Consider the following 16,233-nt stretch of genomic DNA (forward strand, 5'->3'; position numbering starts at 1 on the left):
CCCTCTTTAAAATAGTCTCCAGGACAGGACAGAGCAATACATACCAGACCCTCCAACAAATGCCTCTAAGAGAGGTTAAAGCAATCTTTCCTGTATCTCACTACCTGCCTGGTTTTGTATATTATAGCAACATAAGCTCTTTTTGCCTCAGGGTTTGAACAGTAAGTTCACAGTGACCTGTTTGTTCATCATAAATTCTAAATCCTTTCAGTTATCTGCATCTCATTTTGTACACATGGCCAGCATTCTAATTCTTATATAAATTACATCATGTTTTACCTGATCAGGAGCTGCAGTTGCCACTAAAACCAGAAAGAAAAAAGAGAATTAATCAGTTTTCACAAAACATTTTATTATATATTTTATCACATTTGAAAGTAGTTGTCGCCGTCACAAAAAATTCAGGCTCAAACCTCATTTCAAAATAGTGCAAACCTGAAGTAATGTTCCTGAAGCAAGTGTAAAAATTAACCTGAAACCAGAATAAGATTCTACACACCTTCAAATGTTTATTTACTCAGTATTCAGCTGCCCTATAGGTTTCTCAATTGTTTACCTGCTTCCTCAGAAACAATGTGACAAACACACAGGTTATTAACCCACTGATGAAATCTTTTCAATTCTTTCCAAGGGATATCAACATCTGTAAATATTTTAAAGGTAAATTAATGCCATAATGATAGATAAATTACCCCTATCAACTTTGCAATGATTTATTGAAAAAAAAAAAAATTAAAAATTAAGTTTTAAAATTTGTCTTTTCTTTAGACAAGCAAGGGTGGTTTAGGGGTTTTATTCCTCCACAAATATGACTTCTTTTCTGGGAAGGAGCAGTAGGAATTTCATATAAGTTCTTATTTGAATTCATTAAAAAGAAAAAAAAATATATATATATAATTTTTTTAAAATCTTACAAGAAATATTTCTGATCATAAAAGTTATTGAGATTAAAGCAGTCTTGCTGTCTCTCCATGGTCTCAGCATCTGGTAGGACATACCCACAACCTGTGAGAAGTGAACGATGTGATGCACTGGGCACCATGGAATGCTCTGCTCTGGGGAGTGATGCCTCTCATCTGCACTGTCTGCAGCTACCATGCAAAGAAACAAACCATGGAAGACACATGCACAGAAATAGAGAAAGACTAAATTTTCCCACTCTCACCTTCTTGTACAGCCATCTCAGTCTCACTTTTCTGTGAGAAGGTCAGTGCCTCCACTGGCTCTTCCTTTGCTGGGAGAGGTGGAGGAGAAGTACCTTTAGCAACAGGTTGAGTAATCGGGGTCTTGCCAATGGCAGGTGGCTGTACTCTAACTGCAGGGTGATGATATAGCTTGTTTCTGTGAGGGCCAGAAACCGTATAACCCATTCCACCAGGGCAGATTTCCTTAAAAGCAGCTAGATTTGGGATGGGAAAATATTCCTTTTAGGAGTCTAAAAGTGCAATATGTTGACATAGTGGAAAATATAATGACTACCACTAAGAAATTTAATCTCATATGGTATATACATTTTTACAAAAAACTTCTTAAAGAGAAGCTATGCATTGCATGCTAATACTACTGAGCATTCTCCCAAAAGCATGTTCTGGTTGTTCTTCCCACGAGGTTTCCACTTCAGTTTACCATTTTTCTTCATTATCTGTCAATGTATCAAGATGGTTTTTTTAATTAATCCCCTTCAAACAGTATATCCTTTCTACATATTAATTTAAATGTACAAATAGTCTTTATCATCTATACTGCATAATGAATGAAGACCACTACTGCTGTCATTTTCTTTTTTTGTAGAAATCAAAAGGAAAAATCTCACCAGCCCTGTACTAGAGGAACAGAACACTATCAACCAGTATCAACACTGATCCACAGGATCCCACCTGACTACATCAGAGGCCTCATACCTGTCCAGATCCAAATTCCACTGAATTGAAAAAGGCTGGCTAAAAACAAGATGGGATTCATAAGAAGCCAAATCACTACTGGAAGAGAGGGGAAATAACCTCATTTATAAAGCTGCTACAGAAAAAAGTTTATTAAAGTCAGGCAACAGCACTAGCTCTATCTCTACAGGTGCTCTATGTAAGTGTCATGTTTTGCAGTTCTACTGGAAGAGTAAAATGAGAAAGAAATACAAGTCAGTCTTCCTCCCCATCAAAGAGAATAGTTATGCTCCTGTCAGGGAGACCTCAGGGGTTTTGAGAGGGCAGTGCTTCACTGTCCTCATTGCTCTAGGTAAAGCAATGTTGGGATGAAACAAAAAAGATGTGGTCTCTTGTGTGGGAATTCTTATGGCTGCCCGAGGGAAGTGCCAAGTGGGGCATTGGTTAAGTTCACAAATCCTGCTTTGAACACATCGGTGTTTTAAAATGAATTAGTATCTAAAATAAAAGCACAAAGTACTAGCTAAAAGCACTCCACAGATAAGTTAAACTATACATTTATCACAGTATGCATTAAATGCATTATGTGTTCTAATGATGTCTTAGAAAATAGGAAGGATCAAAATAAATTGAGTGGATTCAAAATAGGGAAATACTTTTTGCAAGGACATCTAATAACAAAACTTGCCACATAAAACCCAGCTGAAGGTGGGAATTCTGGTCAAAGAAACAAGGCAGAAAATTTGACATCTGTCCCTTCAGATGCATACTTAGGGTGCAAGAAATATTGCTTCAGGTCATATTCTCTCAAATGAAAAATAGAAATTTGAGCCTTATTCTACCACAGCTCTGATAAGAGCTCTCAACATCTGGGCATACAAATCTGGTCTCTCAGTGTCTCTAGGAGATGGTTTACTTTGTATGAATATTTTAGAAGCCTTTTATTTTAGTGGCTTTTATACTAACATGGGATGCTGCAGTAAATACATTACCCCCTTCTGGAGTATCCCACTTTCACATATTTTTCATAGAAAACTCTGAAACATTATGAGTTTAACCTGTTACAGAAAGGAACATGTTTTTAAATCATGCACGTAGTCATTAAATGGGAAAACCTCATCAGAATTTTCTAACAGATTTTCTCTCTTAAGTCTTTTCATTAAGAAAAATAACCAGTTCCATATGACATTTGATAAAAATTTTTTTGTGACCAGATAGCAGTCAACATAAGGATGCATTCTGTACTTCACTATACACACTACTGGGCATAAAGCCTCATGCAATATTCTCACAGATGTAAGACATCTGCCCTAAAATTGCAATTCATCTCATGAGAATATATTTTTTTCTCCATTAAAAAGCCATAGAAACATTATTTATCCAAAAGTGAACTGGAGTTTTAAAGCCCTGATCAATGATCTAGTGACCCAATGGTCATGCAGGAAACAATGACTTTGAAAATCTATTGAAATGCTCAAAACTGTTGGTCACTTTCATTTCTGTAAGTCAAACTTAAGAAAGTAAGGAATCTGCTGCTCTCATCATATCTCTGACAGTAGCTGTGGATCTCCCAAAGCAGCTAGCTGGTTTGAAAATGTAAATCTTTATAAAATACTTCAGGAAAATCCATGACCTGCATCATGACAGTGACATCTGCAGCAGGAGCTTCAAGTAAGCACAGCAGATTGTCACTATAAATACCTGGGCTAAAATACTCAAGAGGCTGGACATCATATATTACCATAAGCAGTGATGCTTCTAGACTAATTTGACCATACATTTGGGAAAAAAGATCATATTAAATTGATTTTAATTGAAGACTCCTGGGGCATTTACATTTCAAGCAACATCAGGGAATAAAAAGAACTTGAAAACAGCAATCAGTACCTATAATATGTGGTATCTTAAATGGTATCTTAATCTATAACCAGCCAATGTGAGAATGGTGACCAAGCAGACTGATATTTTTGAAGTCCTTATATATTTAAATAACAGCAGAACTCTAAGGGAACACTGATAATACAAGAGAGCTTTATGTAGCAAGTAAGGAATAGCACATTCCTCAAAATGGATAGTAAAGGTATGAAGGAAGTTGAGAAAGCAGAGACATTACCATGTCTATCCTACTAACTGTAACACAAACTACATCCCATGCTGCTCTGTAACTGAATTTTCAAAAGCTGCCATCATTTCACCAGAGCCTTTAACAACTGAAGAGTATTAACTACATTTGGGTTGCTTTTCCTGTATCTAAAGTATATACTCTGGTGGTTGTTTTTTTTTTAAGCATGCATAAGAAATGTAGAAGGGGTGGGCAAGAGCTTGTATCTTTAGTGGGAAGGTCTTACCTGTTCCTGGGAGGGGACACTTCTCACAGTGTGGGCCCCAGGCTTTGCCAACACTGCAACAGCAAAGCTGCTTGCTGAGCTGAACAGAGAGAGGATGCATGCATTGCTTTCCTGCACTGACAAACCGGTAGCAGGGTCCTTTCTCTTCAGCAACTACAGGGTTGTCAGCTGCAATGAAAGGGGAAGAGAGGATGGCACTGTTCACATGGAAATCAAAACAGAAAAAGACCACTAGAGCTCCAACACCACTTAAATAGATGAATTTTCTGTCTGCAGAAGTTTTATTTCAAATATCTATCTCAGATGAGAATCACAACATTAAAAAATCTTATTTTGCACAACACTCCTGAATTCCAACTTAACCAAGACCAAGGATAAGAAGTATTTCAAGGAGAAGCAATAACAAATTAAAAACCAGCAGTTTCCACGCTGCCATAATAAAGAGTGAGAATTGTCTCTCACTTGTACACAACTGCTGAAATCAGTCACTGGCACTACACAATTGTGTCAAGCTATAAAAGCCAAAAGAACATCCACCTATAAGTAGGCTATGTCAATAAGACTGCGAAAGCATTAAGTATCATACGTGGTATTTTTTTTTTCATGAAAGAGACAATTGCACATTTACATTTTGCTATGCTTAGTTTTAATGTGGAAGAGCCAAAGGCCATAAGCTGTGATTAGTATTAGGTAACAGAAAACTAAGACCCATCCAGCTTTCTAATTTATACCTTCCACACTAACATAAAGTTAACAGTTCTGGGTAACAGGCTCAAATAACTCAAAAAATACACAGACTGCCTGATTTTCAACATGACAGTAAAAGCAAAACCAAAACCAAACAACTAACTCTTTTCTTCTGGTGTTCAACTGAAAAGCAGTATGAATTCTTCAAATTGCAGAGAAACTCTCTCAGCAATTCAGTGTCATTAAGTAGTAGCATAAGATAGTCATGCTGGGGAAAAAAGGGAAAGAACTCACTATGACTTGAGACTGTATTTTATAAATAAAAGAGCTCAGAGAAAGAACTTAGGATTATAGCTTTTTTTTCACATATTCTTTGCAAAAAAAAAATAAAGTGAAAAATTTAGTTGTTCTTCACATTGTCTTTTCTTCTTGCAGAGGTAATTGATCATAACCAAAGTAAAAGCTAACTAATAGAGGGAAATATTTGCATTCATGTCATATACAACTTTTTCTTTCTCCTAATTATTCTTAATTTTAACTCTTCTTAATTAGAAGGAAAACATGCCAAAGATCATCCTGGGCTAAATGTTTATTAATGGAAACAACCCAAATCAAAGCTGCAGAGGTGGAAAATGGGAGAGCAGGAGACAAAGACGATTTTGGCTGAAATTAGCAGAGACAGGAGAAAAAAAAAAGTGGAAACTCTAAGGTACTGAAAAAGACAATGTACATAGGGGCTGGAGACCGTCTTGAAGATTTGGTGATTAGAAAATTAGGAAAAGATAGCAAGGATTCTGGGCAGGCACTGGTGGAGACCAAGGTTTCCAGGACAAAGAAACAGAAAAGAGGCAGGAACACTGATACTGTCTAAATAAAGTGAATAAACTGACAATATGAGTAGGGGACAGAAAAACAAAGGTGACAGATTAGAATAGTTGGGCCCAGTCAAATAAATCTTAATCTGAAATGCAACTAAGTATCTAATTTGGTACTTTGATTAGCAGTATTACTTACGTATGCATCTTGAGAGGGTAGGATCTGGCACAAATCCCATTTTGCAGGTACATCTATAGCTGCCCATGGTATTCAAGCATTCACCATTAGGACATACTCCCTGTAACTGACACTCATTGATATCTGTGGGAAAATTGAAAAAAATCAGATGCTGAGACGTATTAATATTTCTCTTTCTTCAGAAGATCTCTCTATTTTTTTAATATATTTTTTTTCCAATATAAAAGATAACTTACAAGTTAACAATAATCAACTCTTTTTCCCATACTGACATGTGATTTATAACCTTTTAAAACACTGCTGAGAACATAACAAAAACACAGTTATATTTATACATCATTCTTAAGTACTCTGAATTAGGAAAACAAATACACTTTGACCAGCTTATCAGCCCTTCTTCTCCTGATTAGATGATTGCTTGCACAGCTCAACACAGCTCACAAGAACATTCACAGAGACAAGTTTTAACTAACCTAGTATATTTTACAAAGGGTGGAACACTGCTTGCCACATTTAACACGGTTTTTATTAGTATTTATATCTAAGAAGGCTCAATGGTTCATTATGCTGAAAGAAGCACAATGCAGAACACTCTTGGGCACCTGGTGTGATTCCTGGAAATGGTGCTGTGCAGGATCAGGAGATGGACTTGGTAATCCTTGTGGGTCCCTTCCAACTCTGCATGTTTTCTAATTCTGTGAACTGCTTTAATAAAGTTTGCTGTTACAAGGCTACCCATGCAAATGTTGCTTTCAGGGTCTGACTGAATAACCCTCTCATTCCCCAAGCATTGGGCCTCAGGTCTATATGACACTTGTGGTTGCATCTGTAGTTCATCTACTCTTAAAACAAGACCTGTCTAACAATCATCTGGATAACATCTGTAACCAAGTCAGCCAAACTAGGTTTTTATTTCAGGGGACAGCAACAACATAGGTTGCATTGATAATCCAAACATCAAAATAGTAACAAAAATTAAATTTAAAAATTCTCTAATCCATACTTATCTGTGTCATACATTGCAGCCTCCTCTTTCAGAAAAATTGAGAGAGTAGATTGAAATAGACCTACTTTAAAATATTTACATCTATTATTTTTCCATCAGAATATTCGTCCCTTCCTTAAGGTAAGGAAAAAACACCTACCTTGCTGGGTAAACAAACTTCATGTGGAAGTTAGAAATTCCTGCTATTTCTTTGAAAAATCAGGTATTAGTGATCATTTTTCTAAAACACATAATATTTATTATCTTTTCTTTTAGCTTTTGTAATACCAGCCTCATTTTATTTAACCTCATTGCATTTTGCTTCCTAATTCAACACCACCGAGCATAAGAGGTTGAATATATAAAATATAACAGATATGCTGAAATTGCACTTGGAAACCTAAAGAAAGATTCTTTCTTCTTCATTTTTCTCCCCAAGTTTGGCTACCTATCCCATGACACAAGAGTGCATAGAACAGAAGACTCTGGCAGTTGCCTCAGTGTTGAGCTTATCTCTCAGCTCTTGCAGTGCTATACCTAATATAGTATTTCTACACCACCTGGATAAACTTCACTTCTATGCACTTAGCTGCGTGTGACAAGCAGTGGTAATTTATATCCTAGAACTTTGGATGAAATGTGATGGAAACCACATGAATTACAAAGGATCAGCTCTGCCTCAGAGGAATTTTCAAGTGAAATTCCCAGACTATATGACTTTCTGACCTCAGAGGGAGTGGACTATTTAAAAAGGAGAATGGCATAAGAAGAGAGCAGAAAAACCAGCTGAAATATTTTTGTACAGCAGTCTACTTTTTGTGCCGTCCACTGTTTAAGCAGGATGACATCCCATATAAAAACAGGAATATCTTATTTAAGGATTGCATTAATACAGAATATTTATCAAGCTAGATATTTTTGGATGCACTTGAATTTTACCAGTTTCTTAAGTTTCTTCATCAGAATAGGTTCTTTTACCCTGAAATCTCAAAATATGATTGAAGGCATCTACACAGTTCCAACTAATCCCAGAGGGAAGGTTATCACTATTTCAATACCATTATGATTTGTGAGTATTAAAGAAATGAACTTAAATCTTCACAGTTAGCAAACTAAAGACATTATTGAAATATCCCTAAGCAGAAACATGGTGATGCTGTTGTAAAGTTGTTGGGAGGAAAAGACATTTAGTAATCCTCCATTTTCTAAAATTAGGCCCAACTAAGACCTGATAGGAAAAAAAGACTCTGAAATATCTAGAAGCTAATACAAAGAAAATACTGGAACACTCAAGAACCCTCTACTGAATTTTCTATCTGTTGACAATTTGACTTGTCAGATCAGTCTTCAAATGCTAAACCACAAAACAATTCTACTTGCTTTGAAAAGGCATTTTCTCTGATGTCAGAAAGAAGTTAGAGGAAGAAATATTATCCTTTACTCTGAGTACAGGAAGAATGTTGTTATCTGGGTGCATTTCAAAATGAAAATCCCCAACACAATCATACAAATACACAAATTGCACACACACTTCTGTGGAAAAACCACATGCAGATTTTGGAGGAAGAGGAAAAACACAGGAGAAATTGATACACATAATGAAAATAATTTCTCTACTTCCTACGTTGTAATACTCAGACATTTTAAAACAACTCTCTCCCTTTGCAAATTCTCAATACACATTGTTCCTTACAGGAAAATTAACCTACACCACTGGGGGGAAACGGAAAATATCTGCAAGGGGATATATACATAATGTATCATTTTTTTGATGACTTTGTCTGAAATTAGAAGAAATGCTTTGTCTAGTGAAAAAACTATTTGAGTTTTACATCAGCAAAGAAGATTTTAAATAATGGCAATTTGACTAGGATTTCATAATTCTTATTTTCAATAAAAAGACTTGTTTGTTAGCGATTAAAATACATTACTATTTACTTATATGTCAGCATGAAATGGATGGCACTTCTTTCCATCTAGAAGAATAATTCTACCCTTCTATATGTTTTTAAGCAAGGCAAGTAATTATATGGCTTAAAATAAGTCCATTTGTATTTTCAATATTAAAAATTATTAATATGTATTCTTCATTAGATAACTTTACTCATTTGTATCCACCTTCATTTCAAGGAATGTTAAAAATCTATATATGGATAAACTTTATTAATTGAATATTAGAAGTATGAATGTTTCAAGGCATTATTTACTAGAGTGTCTGATTTGTGGATACATGGGATCTTCCTTTAATTCATGAATACAGTCATCCTTCTTTCCAAATGATTCAACTATTCTGTAGGAAACATTCACAAATGCTGTCATTATTGCCTCTGTATTCAACCTCTTTACAGCTGAACTATTCTTGTATGTCTTGTACTAAAAACATAACTTCCCATTCACATAAGCTCTGCTGTTGCTATTTAATGTGAGCACTGCTACATTTAAGTACCAGCTTATACATATGTAAATACCAACTAACATTCCTTCTAGAGCTCCTGATACGGATATTCCTCTTCTTAAATTTGTCCAATTTTTAAAGTTAACTTCATTGTGCATGTTCTAGTGCCTCATCATAACTTAACAACAGTGTATTTTAATGCCTCTTTTCCTGGTCATGTCTACTCAATGAGCTCATAGAATTACTGAGCAGATGCTCTATGCTGAATTACACAAGCTTGTCTAGGTATTCTATACAAAGAAGCCAGAAGCTGATTAAAAAAAAAAAAAAAAAAAAAAACCAAAAAAACCCCTCAAATTTTCAAAATACAAAATACATACACATAGGAATAGTGTTTATTTAACAACTTGAGCATTAAAAAAAAAAATTTCTCCTAGATTTACTACCTACTTCATTTCAGACTGTGGTAAAAGGCTACCTATCCAAAAAGTTTCCTACCACCTGCCAGCCTGCCCAGCTGTGCAAATTACACTGGAATCAACTTGTTCAGGCATCTGGAAAGGAAATCTGATTCAAGATTAGCAGACTTTTTTTTTCTAGCCCTCTATTTCTTGTATATGGACATTAAAAAATATTTCACTTTTACATTAGTATAGGAATAAGAATTCATTTTCTTCATTGTAAAAACAAGAGAAAAATGCCTGAATAATGTCTTGTGCAGAAGTACAAACTGATGGGATGCTTGAGGAGTAATTTGATCAAATGCCTTCATCTACACAGGGGAAACACTAAGTGGCTAGGTAGCAGTACTTGAAAACCATATATATGGAAATAAAGCTTTATAGACTTTCAATTTTTGAGAAAAGCAGAGTAATGAAGTTCCATTGGTAAAAGCCTCTGCACTAAGACAAAAAAAAAAAAAAAGAATTTAAACAAGAAGATACTCCACACAACAACTCGCATGGCTCCTTAAAGAACTCTCACAGCAAGCACTATTATTTATAATTTCTACAGGACTGCTAAATAAAGCATTGACCTTTTAACAGTTGGTGTTTTGATAATACGAGTAACTTAACCCTTTCTCAATGGTAATAAATGGGTGTAACGCCACTGGTATGAAAGAAGCATTGTCAATTCAGCCTGACCCTCCGCTGTTACCCTTTAGTATTATCCATGCCAAATACATGCAACTGGTCCTTGGCACAGTGTGTCCCTAGATTTGGCGGTCCATCCCCATGAAAGTCTGACATCCTTACAATCAGCTGAGATGGCAGTGGAAGCCAAATGCCATCCCAGTGGCCCTGCTGGTGACCCTGCTCTCACAAGTTGACCCAAATACACAGAAGCTTTGCCACAGCCAGGGTCTTAACAGAGATGCTGCAGCACCGTGCAGACGAGCCTGCTGTGTATCAGCTCCTCCTACACCCTTGTCCAAGCACAGCTTGATGTATGGTGAGGTCAGCCACCACACTCTCCAGAGCCCCCAGCTCCAAATAACCCAGACACTGTAACCAAACTGCTGCTAATCTATCCCACTGAGGAGAATTATAACAGCCTCTCTTAACAACAACAGTTGGTGTTTGATACCTTCCCACACATTTTTATCGGTCTTCTGGGTGTTAGGTCAGCCTGCTCTCAGAAAATGCAATGTGTTAATGACTCGCTGCCACTGAATTTCCTGGTGAATAAAAGCAAGCTATAGCAGCCATTTTCCAACTTCATGCCTGTCTGCTCATGTGGAGAGTGACACTGAAAACAGTATTATCTTTGTGACTTAAAAAAAACAACAACAAGAAAAAAACAACCCTCAAAATCAAACAAGCAAAACAGGAAGGTGGGAATAATGTAAGATGGCATTAACTTAAACAAGTAAGCATAAAGTAACATTGAACTTGTTATAAACCATGATAATTATATAGCTTTACTAAGTCCAAAAACAGACTCATCTTCAAAGAACTTCACATCCATTATTAGAAGATAAAAGATGGAAATGAATGGATAAGTCAGACAGCAAAAAGAAAAACTTACTTTGCTCATGTTTTTTCTGCTTGCTTTCTACGAACGTTCACAAAGAAATTTTATTTGGATTTTTGTCCAATGTAAGGCAATCATCAAGGTTTCATATTAGAAATACCCCAAAGCACTTTACCAGAATCTTGGTCCATATATATTTAACACAATCAGATGAAGAACTGCTTTCACTCATGACCACACATAGACATTTGCATGGGCTGAGTAACACAATACTAAACTAAATTTCGTTCAGTCCAAGTGCAGGTAAAAGTTAAAATAATCTATTTTCTTCTAATAACTGATTTAGAGATGGACTGAATACTCCAGAAGAAAAAAAAACATGCAGGAAGCTTCTGAAAAGCACCCTGACCCTTACCTGTACTCAGAGAAACAGCTCTTGCTTGCCTAAAGATTGAAAGCCCTAGTGATTTTTCACCTATATTTCTGATAAGTACGGATTTACGTGTTCAGCTCTCTTACATACACTGCACTGGGGAATTGCAATGACTGAAAAAGAAATGCATCAATCAAAACTTCAAATTCTGTCCTAAGATATTTACATTTCACACCTAATGAAAGGTTTCTCTCTTGCTCATGTATAGGTGTTTATGTACAGAAAAGTAAAATGGAGTAGAATCTCTGTCTTAACCAAATGGCAATGCACAGAACTCTGTGCTGGAGGGGAGGACATGCTGCAGAAGGTCTTAACTTCCAATATTCTGCTTGCATTCTCCAAATCTACACTGGCTTTTAAATTAGATCAAAACAGTATTTGTGACTGTGTTAGCTGCTGTTCATCAACACTACTTTGGTTCTTTGCTGGAATCCTGAAAGCAATATCACTCACATTTCCTTGAGCAATGTTATACCTAATTCAATCACATCCAGGAAGTGAATCATTTCAGCTTTATTCCAGGATTAATGACATTGTAACGCAGCCTGAGTATCCTTTATCCAAGAATAACAAACCATGCTAAGTGTAAACATCCAATCTTAGGAAAAATTCCCGTGCCCACTTAAAACGAGATCTGTACCTGTCACTTACTGTTGAAAGAATATGCTTCGCTTGGTAACTGCAAAACATGCCGAGTTATTTACTACATCATAAAACTCCTTTAATTTCCCCTTTTACTGAAATACCTCACTAGATGCTTCAGCAAGCAAATATGGAAATGCCTCACAGCCTCCTCCTGTTCCACACATTAACACAACCTGAAGAGGATGCTGCTACAGCCAAGCAAAGAGGTGCAGGAGAGAACTGCTCTGCTACAGAGCACCCTACAAAAGCTGAGGGCTGGAGTATCAGCTCTGCAGTGTTTCCCTTTGGCAGCTCCCAGCTGTAAGGCTATTTAGGAAGAGGAGTTCACTGTGCTTTGGCTGTGTTATCCATTACAACAGCTTCTCAGACCACCCAGGCCCAGCTGGCCTCATGCAGAAATGCTGAGGTGGTGTGAAGCTGTCTTCTCTGCCTTCAGCCTACTAAGTCATTTGGACACACGGAGCAAGTCCACTGCCCACCCTTTTCGGATAGCAAGCAATGCCCATATTTGGTCACAGACATGCAGGAATTTGAAACATCCCTATAAAATTAAATTCATTCTTTCATTTTCAGCCTTAGCACATTGAATTTATGCTCATCAAAATCGCCGCTGCTTGGAAATTTTAACCACATTTAAGTATTATCTTAAAATTCTACAACTGAACGTACATGTTTATTATTCTGTTTTGCAATATTCTGGTATTACGTTATTTAAATCTGTCTATTCATTTTAAAGAAAACATTTTTACTCAAGAAATTCAGTCTATGAATTCAAAAAGGTCAGAGGTTACTGCAAGAATTTTGAACAATGCAAATGCAAAGAAAAATAGTCCTTGTTTTTTGAAAGAAACCACTGCTACTATTGGTGTAAAGAATGCAGTCACATTTCTTTTCAGGAGCACTGGTAGCTTGGAAACAATAGGTTCCACTATCAAAACAGGACTGGGATTTGATTTTATTACTATTTTATGCTGAAATAACTAAAAAAGGCATTTAAAATTTTCATAGACAAAGCTGAAGAATGTTAAGTGGTTTAGTATTAATTAAAAAAAATAATCTCTCTTATGAAACAATAAATCTCATTTGTATCATTGAGTTTGCTATATTACAGATTTGGTAGGTGATTCTTGATTACATGAATTAATCATCAAAAAACAATTAACAAGTTCATTTTCAGAGTCACATTACATGCACTAGAACAACAAATAATTTCACAATTTTTAATACAATTCATAACAAGGCATAAAAAATTAAACGTACAACTGCTTTTATCTAAGACAGTCACGATATCCAGAAGATTCTTATAAAATTTGGACCAAGAATAGAAACTGCTAGAAGTAGGGATTTCTATTCAGACCACCACAGCCCTGGTAGCCTCACTGAACTATTCAGAATAAACTTGTGGCTAGAAAAGCATTGCAGCCCATCTCACCCCCTCTGTCCCATGTGGCTGGTGCTGGAGGACACAAGCAATCTCAATAGCTGATTACAGGCCTAAGCACTGTGGAAAGGTAAATTTTTGAAAGGGGACTTCCACAATTAGTTCCAAAATTCTATCTCTGTGCTTACCAAAAACTGACTGACTTTGTTTAATTTACTATGGAAAATATTTGTCCCCTTCTGATGCAGAGAAAACAACCCGCCTTTCAATAAAACCCGTGGACCCTTGAAACACTCTACTGCATTTAAGCAAAGAAAGTTGTCTAGATCAATTATATACTAATTAGAATTTGCCAAAGTATTTAGGCAACTTCTTAATTAAAAGTTACCTAGTCAGTCATTAAATGTCATTTAGTAATATCTGCCTTGAGAGATGTTTTCATGCTGTAAGTACTTTAATATTCACAATAAATCATGCTTTAATTTTAGACTGGAACATATAATTTATGTCAATTGTGAAAATTTGATATATTCTGGTAAATTACATACTAGGCTTCACTGCAGGTGCCATCTGACTGACTGATCTCCAAATTGACTCAATATGCAGGCATCAGTTTTTATTCTTTTTATGAAAATCAATTACAATCAACTACATATTAACACTACAGAAAACATTGCTCCAACTGTTTCTGCTATAGCTACATTAACCATTACTAATATCCTCTAAGAAAAATACAATATCCAGATTTTACTGACTCCATTATAGTCGACTGTTTCAATAATAACTCGATTAGTGAGAAGGAGAGGTAAAAGAAACAAAAAACAAGGCTTTGTTGCTAAATAAACTATTTCAATGTTGTTTTAAAATTACAGCAAAAACAGTTGCTTATTCTAAGAAATGACCCACTGATTTCTGTGAGCCAGCAGAACAGCAGCAGAAGAAATCAGTCCAACTCGTTTTGTGCTTTTTGTGTGGAATTTACCGGAATGCAAGTTTGCAGAGCCACACTTCTCAAACACATAATCAGTGTCCAAACAGCAACCCAGCCCAGTTTCTGGAGATATATTTATTTCTCACTATGATCATCACAAAAGAACTTCTTTGAAAGATGGCTGTTGACTTAGTAACTAAGTAACATTAAACAGCATTTCTTATTAACGAAGCACTTTTATTACTTAAAAGTAGTGAAATAAATATACAACATGCAGAAAAAACAAATTTACTACTGTATTTTATGGACAAAGGTAGAAGGGAAGAATATACCTTCAAAATTTATCTTAAATCATGATGAAGCCAAGAGAAAAGTGCTTCAAGTCCCCCGAGCATATGATTATAGCATTTGATCTATCAACATACAAGTCCTAGTTTCTGCACGCTCATAAACATTTAATTTTAAGAATATAGGGACTTTCCAAGAACTTCCGTGCACTTTTTAGTTCATTGCAAAACAACAAGCGTACAGGTATTTTTCCAGTTCTTCAAGATAAGATTTCTAAAGTGCTCTGTTGGCAATATGTTAGTTTCCTGAAAAATGAATCCAACCTTTTCACCAGCTGTTTTTTCCATTCTATTTCAGTTTTCCAAGAAAACCATTAGCAGACTAAGGAAACAGTAAGTATAACTCTAAGCAGGGAACCAGAAATTAGCATTACATGTGGATTCTGACAAAGAAATTACAACACTGATAAGTTGTATTTTCGCTCTAATGACAGCTGTAGGGCATCCATGTGTGTACATGTAATAAATCACCCCATTGAAAAGATAATTACTGAAGGGGGGAAACCTTTCTTCATAGTAATTACACTAAACTGCTTGAATTAACATACCCACAGATGGTTCTTTGTGGTCCTACTTACACATTAGAGAGAAGAATGCTTGATTACATTAGTTCACTCACTTGAAAGGAAAAAAATAATGATCTGGTTATTAATCACACTAATACTCCTTAGTTGATGAAGCCTATGGTTTGCAGTCAAAAGTCTACAAAGTAGAACAAAAGGTTAATTAGGTTTTTAGGTCTGAGTTTTCAAAGGCAGTGAAAGTTGGACAACATCTAGGTGAAAAAAACCAATCTCTTTTAGCTGCAGGCAGGGATTCAGAAATATATCCCCATTACTATTTGGTCTGGCAGCCCTGGCCCTTTCTAAGCATGGACACAGCATGCATACCCCTTCAGCAAAGAATAATCTAATTAAAACTTACACTTGCATATGGACATGCTGTTCCAGTCCCTTCCAATTTGACTGAAAGGATTCTTAAAGGAATATGAATACTCCCACGCCAGCAGCTTAAACAGTTTTCTACAGCTGTCTGTGTTAGTGATATGGGCAGCTCTTTCTTCATTAGCCCTGTCTTCTTCTCTTATAGAAAAGCATGTCTGCTTCAGATAAACAAGCAGGACACTTCTGGCTGACCCATTGAGAAGCACATGCTAATAACCATTTCAGGGCTGAAATGCACCCTGCCAGCAGCTTTCACATATGAAGCTAGC

The 16,233-nt window shown here is 36.0% G+C and overlaps 1 protein-coding gene across 11 annotated transcripts in view; it reads right to left on the minus strand.

Moving 5' to 3' along the window:
* LTBP1 (latent transforming growth factor beta binding protein 1) overlaps window positions 1-16,233 on the minus strand; it is a 182,091-nt gene that overhangs the window by 63,615 nt on the left and 102,243 nt on the right. For 5 of the 11 annotated variants that reach the window (XM_056488099.1, XM_056488097.1, XM_056488101.1 and 2 more), the window contains 4 exons: window positions 5,930-6,052; window positions 4,229-4,396; window positions 1,166-1,399; window positions 280-302 (listed from right to left, as the gene is read on the minus strand). In XM_056488099.1, the coding sequence (XP_056344074.1) occupies window positions 280-302; window positions 1,166-1,399; window positions 4,229-4,396; window positions 5,930-6,052 (548 nt within the window). The remainder of the gene's footprint in view (window positions 1-279; window positions 303-1,165; window positions 1,400-4,228; window positions 4,397-5,929; window positions 6,053-16,233) is intronic. The other 6 variants (XM_056488103.1, XM_056488100.1, XM_056488107.1 and 3 more) reach the window with 2 other exon arrangements.

Source organism: Oenanthe melanoleuca, chromosome 3, assembly GCF_029582105.1.
Source record: "Oenanthe melanoleuca isolate GR-GAL-2019-014 chromosome 3, OMel1.0, whole genome shotgun sequence".
Taxonomy (NCBI): Eukaryota; Metazoa; Chordata; class Aves; order Passeriformes; family Muscicapidae; genus Oenanthe; species Oenanthe melanoleuca.